This window comes from Salvelinus alpinus, chromosome 7 (assembly GCF_045679555.1).
Source record: "Salvelinus alpinus chromosome 7, SLU_Salpinus.1, whole genome shotgun sequence".
NCBI classification, from domain to species: domain Eukaryota; kingdom Metazoa; phylum Chordata; class Actinopteri; order Salmoniformes; family Salmonidae; genus Salvelinus; species Salvelinus alpinus.
This window is the reverse complement of record NC_092092.1, coordinates 848,897-861,392: the sequence shown is the minus strand read 5'-3', so window position 1 is coordinate 861,392 and position 12,496 is coordinate 848,897. Positions and strand designations below refer to the sequence as shown.

At 44.1% G+C, this 12,496-nt stretch overlaps 1 protein-coding gene across 3 annotated transcripts in view; it reads right to left on the bottom strand.

The window, feature by feature from the left end:
* The window catches only part of LOC139580310 (kinesin-like protein KIF20B), a 74,856-nt gene extending 73,620 nt beyond the window's left edge, over positions 1 to 1,236 (bottom strand). Inside the window, exons 1-3 of one of the 3 annotated variants that reach the window (XM_071408852.1) lie at positions 1,032 to 1,236; positions 454 to 643; positions 187 to 306 (exon numbers count right to left, since the gene is read on the bottom strand). In XM_071408852.1, coding sequence (XP_071264953.1) covers positions 187 to 306; positions 454 to 642 — 309 coding nt within the window. In that variant the 5' untranslated portion in view covers position 643; positions 1,032 to 1,236. The remainder of the gene's footprint in view (positions 1 to 186; positions 307 to 453; positions 644 to 1,031) is intronic. The other 2 variants (XM_071408851.1, XM_071408853.1) reach the window with 2 other exon arrangements.
* Positions 1,237 to 12,496: the final 11,260 nt, after the last annotated feature.

The window sequence follows — 12,496 nt, the reverse complement described above, 5'->3', positions numbered from 1 at the left end:
TGAGATCGTGGTTATTATTTATTTTCTTGTGTGTTTTTTGGGTTCTACTTTGTTAAAAATGTGTTTTACAGGGACAGTGCACATTAAAAATCACCATTACTCTAAATGTGTAAGATCTAGCTGGCAGGCAAAAAAATATATATGTATACAGTCCCTGGATGGCACTGACAGGCCCTGCTGACTGACCTGTGAGAACTGGAACCGTTGAGCTGTCTGAGGGACTGATTTGTCACTAAGCCCTGCTGAGAGGGAAGTCCTTGGAGCCTTGAGGAGGACCTTGTCTGGGGGCTCAATGGAAACGCAGTCCTTGAATTTGTAGAGCAAAGGACAGCAAGTCACAAGTCAATGGTAAATTTAAACTTTGGTCAACAGTTATTATCCAAGGCTCTTGTTACCTGACGTGTGTGCTTCTTGTGAAAAACTATTTCAAGCCAGAGCAGTGTGTTAAATTACCTGTGATTCGCCATTTTCACTTTCAATTGATGTGAACGGTCGAATGCGGAGGTACACTTGCAAGTGCTCATTCTCTTCAAGGCATGACTCCTGTGAGTGAAACTCTGATATAAGGTCTTTCCTCAGGTCGTCGACGTTAATTTCCCTCTCCGCGCTTTCCAATGTGCTGTGATAACCTGATTCCATCATCCTGTGTCAAATAATGTGGTGGGACAAAGAAACAGGTGTTGAGCAAAGCACTGGCTATAGTTAGCTAACAACGCACCTTCCACATTAGCAACTAGCTAGCTAACAAATCACCTTCGACATTCAACGTAAGCAGATCACAGCACTAATCAAGCGAAGGTGAACATGTTGTTGGCTTTAACGAAACAAATTGGTAACTGCACTGACAGCTAGTTAACGTTGGCTAAACCACTATTCCGACGAGGCGACGCCAACACAGCTAACTTAACTAGGTAACGTTAGTCTTTTTGTAACATAATGAAGAGACATGCAAACCACTAACTTACCCTATATATTCGAATCATTAGGGGGAAAAAATCTTATTGATATTAGGGTTTTTAATGTCTACTTACGTGACAGACTTTTTTTTTCCACAAAAATGTTTCGCAACGAAATTCCGTCTTCTGTTGTCATCCTAAACTGTCGCGGTCTCATTTTTAAATTCGACCAATCGGGAGAGTGATTTTTACCGGAAGTGCTCATAGAAGACGCAGTCAGATATTCATTCTGTTTCAAACAAATCTTTGCATCTACTGTTTTGTGTGTTAACTATGTATTTCTCATTATTATATTATCCATACGCCCACATTCCTATGATTGACTTCAATCTCTGCATCAACACGATCTTTTTTTTAATATATAATTTTTTAAGCCAATCTTGAATTGAGCTCTAGGAAAGGGAAGGAGAAGAGAAAATACAGTTAGGGGAGGAAATGGGAGCAAGTGAAGAAGGAAAGGAAACTAGAATAGGAGGAAAGGAAAGGGTGTTAGAAGAAATGAGATTAAGATAGGAAAACGAACTAGGAAGGCCAAGGATATGAGGAAATGGATTTAGGAAAGCTAAGGAGGGGAGGAAAGGGAGCTAGGATTATGCAAAGAGAGATTACATGTATGTGGTAGTGATTCACCAAGGTTAGTGCTTTTTTGGAATCCTTGGGACGTCCCTAACTAACCCCTAAACCAGCGGGCTCCAACCCTGTTCTTTGAAACCTACAGGATGGTAGCTCTTCACTCTAATACACCTGATTTTAATAATTAGCTGGTTAGTTACAACTGGGGTTGGAGCGAATACCTGCACGGTAGCTCTCCAGGAACAGGGTTGGAGAGCCCTACCCTAGAGCAGGGGAATTTAACTCTTACCCTACGAGGCCCGGATCCTGCTGTTTTTCTGTTTTACCTGATAATTCATTGCACCCACCTGGTGTCCCAGGTCAAAATCAGTCCCTGATTACTGGGGGAAAAGGAAAAAACATAGTGGATCTAGTTTTGAGGCCCAGAGTTGAGTTTGAGGGCCCTGGATCGACTGCACCTAAAAAGCTACTTTTCATTTAGAAAATGGGCTATATGGAATCGATATGAGCGAGAAACATTTATTTTAGTGTCAAAATTGACTATAAAGTGTAAGTATTGTAATTTGTCAAATCAGTCTCGTCCAAAACGGACATTGGTGAGATGTTAGGAAAAAATGATACATCACAGAATAAAGGGTACCGTACAGTAACTGTTTACCTTGGGTTGGATTTAATCCTGACCACATGCCCACAGCTGGCAGAACCCAAGTAATCATAAATTCAGTGCACAGCTGCATGCAACCAGATCCTAATGCCCATCGGGACAAACACCAAAGCTCTCAGTATAGTGATGCAGGACTTTAGATGTTGTACACACAATTCTCTCATTCAAAACTTTATCTGCAATGTTATATTCCCATTTACGCGACTCAAGCTGTTTCTCCTATACAGCTGTTCCATTCTCCGTGTAGCCTGCTGCTACCGGTAACTGCCAAAATAAAGGAAACGCCAACTGAAAGTGTCTTAGGGAGGAGGTCAGAGACCTGGCCATGTGGTGCCAGGACAACAACCTCTCCCTCAATGTGATCAAGACAAAGGAGATGATTGTGGACTACAGGAAAAGGAGGACTGAGCACGCCCTCATTCTCATCGACGGGGCTGCAGTGGAGCAGGTTGAGAGCTTCAAGTTCCTTGGTGTCCACATTACCAACAATCTAACATGGTCCAAGCACACCAAGACCGTCGTGAAGAGGGCACAACAAAACCTATTCAGGAGACTGAAAAGATTTGGCATGGGTCCTCAGATCCTCAAAAGGTTCTACAGCTGCACCATCGAGAGCATCCTGACTGGTTGTATCACTGCTTGGTATGGTAACTGCTCGACCTCCGACCGCAAGGCACTACAGAGGGTAGTGCGAACGACCCAGTACATCACTGGGGCCATGCTTCCTGCATTCCAGGACCTCTATACCAGGCGGTGTCAGAGGAAGGCCCTAAAAATTGTCAAGACTCCAGCCACCCTAGTCATAGACTGTTCTCTCTGCTACCGCACGGCAAGCGGTAACGGAGCGCCAAGTCTAGGTCCAAGAGGCTTCTAAACAGCTTCTACTCCCATCCATAAGACTCCTGAACACCTAATCAAATGGCTACCCAAACTATTTGCATTGCCCCCCCACATTTTTACACCGCTGCTACTCTCTGTTGTTATCATCTATGCATAGTCACTTTAATAACTCTACCTGCATGTACATATTACCTCAACTAACCGGGGCCCCCGCACATTGACTCTGTACCGGTACACCCCTTGTATATAGTCTCGCTATTGTTATTTTACTGCTGCTCTTTAATTACTTGTTACTTTTACTTCATATTTTTATCCATATTTTTTTTAACTGCATTGTTGGTTAAGTGCTTGTAAGTAAGCATTTCACTGTAAGGCACCTGTTGTATTCGGCGCATATGACTAATACAATTTGATTGGATCTTAATTGAGCTGCCAGAAAAGCTTCAATGCGCCTTAGCATAGATTCTACAAGTGTCTGCAACTTCCTGTGTAGAAGCACATCATGCTTTCAATATTGTATCCCTCATTTACTCAAGTGGCAGTTACCTACGTGCTCGTCGTCCTGACCAGGGTTTTGACCTGACTGCAGTTTGGTGTCGTAACTGACTTCAGTGGGCAAATGCTCACCTTCGATGGCCACTGGCATGCTGGAGAAGTGTGCTCTTCATGGGTGAATCCCGGTATCAACTGTACCGGCCTGATGGCAGACCCACGTGTATGGCGTTGTGTGGGTGAGCGGGTTTGCTGATGTCAACGTTGTGAACAGAGTGCCCCATGGTGGGGTTAGGGTATGGGCAGGCATAATCTACGAACAACGAACACAATTGCATTTTATCGTTGGAAATTTGAGTACACAGAGATACTGTGATGTGATCCTGAGGTCCATTGTCGTGCCATTCATCCTCCGCCATCACCTCATGTTTCAGCATGATAATACACGGCCCCATGTCACAAGGATCTGTACAGAATTCCTGGAAGCTGAACATTTCCCAGTTCTTCCATGGTCTGCATATTCACCAGATGTGTCACCCATTGAGCATTTTTTGCATATTCTGGATCGACGTGTACGACAGCGTCCTCCAGTTCCCCCCCAATGTCCAGCAACTTCACACAACCATTGAAAATGAGTGGGACAACATTCCACAGTCAACAGCCTGATCAACTTTATGCAACGGAGATGTCGTGCTGCAATGAGGCAAATGGTGGTCACACCCGACACGGATTGGTTTTCTGACCACACGCACCTACCATTTTCTTATAATGTTGGTATCTCAATCAAATCAAATGTATTTATAAAGCCCCTTCTTACATCAGCAGATGTCACAAAGTGCTGTACAGAAACCCATCTGCAAGCAATGCAGATGTAGAAGCACAGTGGGTAGGACAAACTCCCTAGAAAGGCCGGAACCTAGGAAGCAGTCGTGGAACTCGCGTTTTCTACATGAGGTGGCCGGGGCTACTTCAGGGGCTCCATAGACCATGACAGAACATGTGTGTGTAACCCTAACTTGGCATCTAAGGAGCATGAATGAATCCTTTGATTGCTGGTTTTAGAGGTAGAAGTGATAATTCACTGAACCCGGAGTTCTTCAATGTGACAGATAGTGTGGTTCAACAGGGTTACTTCACTAGAATTATTTAACATACTAGTGTCTCTACCTCGGAACTGCAGCTCAATGTCTTACACACACACACACACACACACACACACACACACACACACACACACACACACACACACACACACACACACACACACACACACACACACACACACACACACACACACACACACACACACACACTGTACTCACATACTGGAGAGACTTAGGTCACTCTGTTTTTATAAATATTTAATCTGGCTCTATCCCAAAATACATCCCAAAATATTTTCAGAAAATAAAACTCAAACAAACACCAAGGAGATAAGATAAATTGCATAGTTTATTTACAAAAAATAACATTTACGGCATGCCATGTATCTGCATGCCCACCTTACATCCGTAAGTCTCCGTAGTTCCCCGGGCTGCTGCTGCTGTGGATACAGCCAGAGTACGAGCCAGATACAAAGTTATAAAGCTTCTGCAGGAGAGCAAAAAAAAGTTAACTGCCTCAGACACTGATTTTACAGCATCGACAAGAACCACATTCAAACAATGTGCATTACAGTGCACATAAAATGCAAATCTTGCACTGTTTTTAATCCGTGCAGACACACCAGAATGCTTTCCGCTCGTGACGGATGCACCGTCATAGCCTTGCCCCACAAGATTATTTCTGTAGTCCAGACCATGTTTTTCAAGGCAATCAATTATAATTTTTGTGAGACCTGCTGCATCTAAGCTTTCAGCTGAGTGAAAGTGTAAAAAGCTTTCGTGGATGGCTCCGTTGTAATAGTACCTCACAACTAAAGACATTGGGTTTCAATTTCACTAAAAACTTAACTTTCTATTACTTCTCTTATTAGTTCACGTTGTACCATCTCAGCTCAGCCCTCAAGAACTTCCTTCTGGATTTGGTGGCTTGTGTACTTAGCATGGCCACATGCATTCATCATTTTCTCTATGAGAGGGTCATGCTTTGCTATTTCTTCTAAGATTGTCAAAAAAAAATACCCTTTGTTATGAGAGTCAAAAGACTCTCGATGACCTCTCTGCGCTATATTTTTGAGTGGCAGTTAATAGCAGCACATCTGCAATTGTTTTAATGTAAGTACAGTTTTCCTCCACTTTCTTTTTCCGGTCCTCATTTATGACATCTAACATTGATGAGTTGCTGTCAATAGCCCTTTTTATGCTGATTCCAAGCATACATAGTGTCGTGTCTCTGACTTCTTTAATGTGATGACAAGCTATTTTATCAAATCGATTACCTAACATTTGATTGATTACGTGATTTGAATTAAACCATTCAACAATTAACTCGTTAATAACCTGGGGCACCACGGAAGAGTTAGTTTATATAGAGCGGTTATCTCCCGAATCCACTTAAAGATATGAAGATCTTTTATATCAATATCAGTCAATCAGTTATTCATTATTCTTTACCTTCTATCAGTCTCTTCTGAACGTCGTAAAATTCTTGGTTATCTGCACGAACCCAGCCTATACTATGAATCATCCATACACCAATTGGCTCAATTATTTATTTACTAACTAATTAAACAATTACAGAATATAAAATACATGACATTATACAGTAAATACGGTCCCTAGTGGGACAGTTTGGTTATAACACGATATATTTAGAGGGGGGGGTTGGAAGAAAGACTAAGGAATGGGTCTCTATCGGACCTGGGAAGCAATTCTCACATAAATACATATGCCACTAACGATCGCTCGTTCTGAGAAAGGTAGTGCATTGTATTTACGTGAAGCTGGCTTCGATAGTTGAGCTGGTGGGTGTGAGGCTCTGGTTTGCCCAGTCGAGGTCGCCATTATCCTTTGTAGATTCTTCCGGGTCGTCGTGGGAGTGAGATGTCCAGTTTTCTGCGTCGGTCAATGTTCTTACGAGGACTCACTTCTTCTTGAGTGATCAATAGTTCAGATTTCATACCATTTCACGTGTATTGGGACAGTCTGAGCACTGATGGAGGGATTGTGCGTTCCTGTTGTGACTCGGGCAGTTGTTGTGTCCCATCCTGTACCTGTCCCGCAGGTGTGATGTTCTGATGTTCCGATCCTATGCAGGTGTTGTTACACGTGGTCTGCCACTGCAAGGACGATCAGCTGTCCGTCCTGTCTCCCTGTAGTGCTGTCTTAGGCGTCTCACAGTACGGACATTGCAATGTATTGCCCTGGCCACATCTGCAGTCCTCATGCCTCCTTGCAGCATGCATAAGGCCCGTTCACACAGATGAGCAGGGACCCTGGGCATCTTTAATTTGGTGTTTTTCAGAGTCAGTAGAAATGTCTCTTTAGTGTCCTAAGTTTTCATAACTGTGACCTTAATTGCCTACCGTCTGTAAGCTGTTAGTGTCTTAACGACCGTTCCACAGGTGCATGTTCATTAATTGTTTATGGTTCATTCATGGGAAACAGTGTTTAAACCCTTTTACAATGAAGATCTGTGAAGTTATTTGGATTTTTACGAATTATCTTAGAAAGACTGGGTCCTGAAAAAGGGATTTTTCGGGAACAGTTTTTTGTAAATGTTCCGAAAGGTAAGCACACAATAAACTACAGTTCTACAACTGTACAGCTACAGTAGAATTCAAAATGTGTTTGACAGTAGTCAATATGTTACATTATAGGCCATATCATGATGCATTGGCACAGCTCTGTGACATCACTCGCAGATGTGTGTAGATCCATTAGTGCCATTTTTTCATTGAGTTTAATAACAAAATGACGTGCGTCATTCAGTTGTGGCTTGTTAGCTCTGACAAAGACTTACTCCATGCATGTCTAATAAACCCTTATTCCATATGACGGTGGACTCAGTACAGTATTGTACCACAGTTCAACTTCAAACCATGTTTCATAGAGTATAAAAGCTTTGACACAATGGCAGCACAAGGTAACCTACACTAATTTACTGGCTAACTACAGTCAGTTGGATGAAGCTGCATCTCCAGTAGTCTTTCACTCGCTCTCAATCTGGCTCTCTCTGGCTCTCTCTGTGATTTCTTTGACAGTACATTCTGTCACCACTTATAAACCATATCAAGATGTATTGTCAAAGCATTGATATCACTTGTAGATACAGTACGTGTAGAATGGTGGTGCAATGACTATCTGTTGTGATTAATGAAGTGTTTCGAATGCAGGTTTACATACAGACCTCTCATTTGCCTGTCACTTTTTCTCCAGCTCTATAGTGTGTTTCGGTGTTTTTGTGTCGATTTTATATCATCCAATTCCGGTGTTATATTCTACACGTAGCTTGTTAATTCCTCTGCGTTCATACTTATTTTTACAAAACAGGAGGATGTGCTGCACTTCAGGTTGATAGTATAGTTAAACGTAGCACAGCAGGTAAAATGTTTCAGGCATGTGGGTTTAATGACTTCAACACTTAGTAAATGGCCCTCAAGCTGTGGGTTTAATGACTTCAACACTTAGTAAATGGCCTTCGAGCTGTGGGTTTAATGACTTCAACACTTAGTAAATGGCCCTCGAGCTGTGGGTTTAATGACTTCAACACTTAGTAAATGGCCCTCGAGATGTGGGTTTAATGACTTCAACACTTAGTAAATGGCCCTCAAGATGTGGGTTTAATGACTTCAACACTTAGTAAATGGCCCTCAAGCTGTGGGTTTAATGACTGCAACACTTAGTAAATGGCCCTCGAGCTGTGGGTTTAATGACTTCAACACTTAGTAAATGGCCCTCGAGCTGTGGGTTTAATGACTTCAACACTTAGTAAATGGCCCTCAAGCTGCGGGTTTAATGATTTCAACACTTAGTAAATGGCCCTCGAGCTGTGGGTTTAATGACTTCAACACTTAGTAGATGGCCCTCGAGCTGTGGGTTTAATGACTTCAACACTTAGTAAATGGCCCTCGAGCTGTGGGTTTAATGACTTCAACACTTAGTAAATGGCCCTCAAGCTGTGTGTTTAATGACTTAAACACTTAGTAAATGGCCCTCGAGCTGTGTGTTTAATGACTTCAACACTTAGTAAATGGCCCTCATGCTGTTTTGTTTAATCATTTCAACACTTAGTAAATGTCCCTCAAGCTGCGGGTTTAATGACTTCAACACCATTTGGATAGAGCAGTGTTTCCCAAACTCGGTCCATGGGGTGCACGTTTTAGTGTTGTGAAAGTGGCGAGTGGCGCAGCGGTCTAAGGCACTGCAGCTCAGTGTCGCTGCATGCTGCATCCCCTGGTTCGAATCCAAGCTGCATCACAGCCGGCCGTGATTGGGAGTCCCATAGGGCGGCACACAATTGGCCCAGCGTTGTCCGGGTTTGGCAGTCATTGTAAATAAGAATTTGATCTTAACTGATTTGCCAAGTTAAATAAAATAAATACATAAAACTACACAATTGATAAATGATCAAAGCTTGATTATTTGAATCAGCTGTGTAGTGCTAGGGCAAAAACCTTGGGGTCCAGAGGACTGAGTTTGGGAAACCCTGGATTAGAGGCACATTTTGTGTGAATTCAAGGCCTTTGGATCTCAAGCCTAAACCTCCTGCACCTACTCATTGGGCTGGTGAGCGTTGAGCCAATATCTTCTCTATCTGCAGATCCAGAGGCATCTGGCAGTCAGTCCTCTTTTCCTCGTCAAATGAATTGTGGTATAAAATTCCCATGATATTCTGATTCATAATGTAGCTTGATTGTGGCCATGTAACCTTTGGGCTGGCTAGCATAGCGCTCACCAAAATGCTAATGACAAACACCAAAACCCTACTTTCAGCGTTATACATTTTTGTAATTACTATATCCTATGGGAGGAGCCAGAACATTTTGGATACTGAAGTTGGAAATACAGTGGGGAGAACAAGTATTTGATACACTGCCGATTTTGCAGGTTTTCCTACTTATAAAGCATTTAGAGGTCTGTAATTTTTATCATAGGTACACTTCAACTGTGAGAGACGGAATCTAAAACAAAAATCCAGAAAATCACATTGTATGATTTTTAAGTAATTAATTTGTATTTTATTGCATGACATAAGTATTTGATCACCTACCAACCAGTAAGATTTCCGGCTCTCACAGACCTGTTAGTTTTTCTTTACGACGCCCTCCTGTTCTCCACTCATTACCTGTATTAACTGCACCTGTTTGAACTCGTTACCTGTATAAAAGACACCTGTCCACACACTCAATCAAACAGACTCCAACCTCTCCACAATGGCCAAGACCAGAGAGCTGTGTAAGGACATCAGGGATAAAATTGTAGACCTGCACAAGGCTGGGATGGGCTACAGGACAATAGGCAAGCAGCTTGGTGAGAAGGCAACAACTGTTGGCGCAATTATTAGAAAATGGAAGAAGTTCAAGATGACGGTCAATCACCCTCGGTCTGGGGCTCCATGCAAGATCTCACCTCGTGGGGCATCAATGATCATGAGGAAGGTGAGGGATCAGCCCAGAACTACACGGCAGGACCTGGTCAATGACCTGAAGAGAGCTGGGACCACAGTCTCAAAGAAAACCATTAGTAACACACTACGCCGTCATGGATTAAAATCCTGCAGCGCACGCAAGGTCCCCCTGCTCAAGCCAGCGCATGTCCAGGCCCGTCTGAAGTTTGCCAATGACCATCTGGATGATCCAGAGGAGGAATGGGAGAAGGTCATGTGGTCTGATGAGACAAAAATAGAGCTTTTTGGTCTAAACTCCACTCGCTGTGTTTGGAGGAAGAAGAAGGATGAGTACAACCCCAAGAACACCATCCCAACTGTGAAGCATGGAGGTGGAAACATCATTCTTTGGGGATGCTTTTCTGCAAAGGGGACAGGACGACTGCACCGTATTGAGGGGAGGATGGATGGGGCCATGTATCGCGAGATCTTGGCCAACAACCTCCTTCCCTCAGTAAGAGCATTGAAGATGGGTCGTGGCTGGGTCTTCCAGAATGACAACGACCCAAAACACACAGCCAGGGCAACTAAGGAGTGGCTCCGTAAGAAGCATCTCAAGGTCCTGGAGTGGCCTAGCCAGTCTCCAGACCTGAACCCAATAGAAAATCTTTGGAGGGAGCTGAAAGTCCGTATTGCCCAGCGACAGCCCCGAAACCTGAAGGATCTGGAGAAGGTCTGTATGGAGGAGTGGGCCAAAATCCCTGCTGCAGTGTGTGCAAACCTGGTCAAGAACTACAGGAAACGTCTGATCTCTGTAATTGCAAACAAAGGTTTCTGTACCAAATATTAAGTTCTGCTTTTCTGATGTATCAAATACTTATGTCATGCAATAAAATGTTAATTAATTACTTAAAAATCATACAATGTGATTTTCTGGATTTTTGTTTTAGATTCCGTCTCTCACAGTTGAAGTGTACCTATGATAAAAATTACACACCTCTACATGCTTTGTAAGTAGGAAAACCTGCAAAATCGGCAGTGTATCAAATACTTGTTCTCCCCACTGTATGTCCCAAAAAAATGTCAAAAAACCTGTTTACAATCTCACAAATAAGTGAGATTTACAAACAACAAAAAATACAAGATATACCACATTAGTACCCATTGTTTAAATTAGGACAGGTAATTGGTGTGTTTTACTGAGCCAAACCCAACTGGAAAATGGGCTTTATGCTTCCAAGTTCCTTAATAATCAAGTAATATCAGATTTTCTCTGTATATCATTGATCATCAGCTCCCTCTGAAAGGTGGTAGGTATACATGAAGAAAAGTAGGCCATTTTGTCTTATCAATTCATGTAGTATCCTCACCATTATGCCTTTTCTACATCTGCCTTTCAGTAAGCAGGAAAGGAGGTTTGTGAATTATGCCCACACCAATAAAAAGGCAGATTTTTTATTTATTGTATTGGCTGATGTAACCGGATTAAGTTCATGATGATCTGCTCAGATGCCATTCTGTGTCCTCCAGCGGGCACATTCTGAACCCCCCATACCGTGTCCTCCTCCAGCGGGCACATTCTGAACCCCCCATCCTGTGTGTTGATCCAGCGTGCACATTCTGCCCCCATACCGTGTCGTCCTCCAGCGGGCACATTCTGCCCCCATACCATGTCCTCCTCCAGCGGGCAAATTCTGAACCCCCCATACCGTGTCCTCCTCCAGCAGGCACATTCTGCCCCCATACCGTGTCGTCCTCCAGCGGGCACATTCTGCCCCCATACCGTGTCGTCCTCCAGCGGGCACATTCTGCCCCCATACCGTGTCGTCCTCCAGCGGGCACATTCTGAACCCCCCATACCGTGTCCTCCTCCAGCGGGCACATTCTGAACCCCCCATACCGTGTCCTCCTCCAGCGGGCACATTCTGCCCCCATACCGTGTCGTCCTCCAGCGGGTACATTCTGCCCCCATACCGTGTCGTCCTCCAGCGGGCACATTCTGCCCCCATACCGTGTCCTCCTCCAGCGGGCACATTCTGAACCCCCCATACCGTGTCTTCCTCCAGCGGGCACATTCTGAACCCCCCATACCATGTTCTCCTCCAGCGGGCACATTCTGAACCCCCCATACCGTGTCCTCCTCCAGCGGGCACATTCTGAACCCCCCATACCGTGTCCTCCTCCAGCGGGCACATTCTGAACCCCCCATACTGTGTGTTGATCCAGCGGGCACATTCTGCCCCCATACCGTGTCCTCCTCCACATTCTGCCCCCATACCATGTTGTCCTCCAGCGGGCACATTCTGAACCCCCCATACCGTGTCCTCCTCCAGCGGGCACATTCTGAACCCCCCATACCGTGTCGTCCTCCAGCGGGCACATTCTGAACCCCCCATACCGTGTCCTCCTCCAGCGGGCACATTCTGAACCCCCCATACCGTGTCCTCCTCCAGCGGGCACATTCTGAACCCCCCATCCTGTG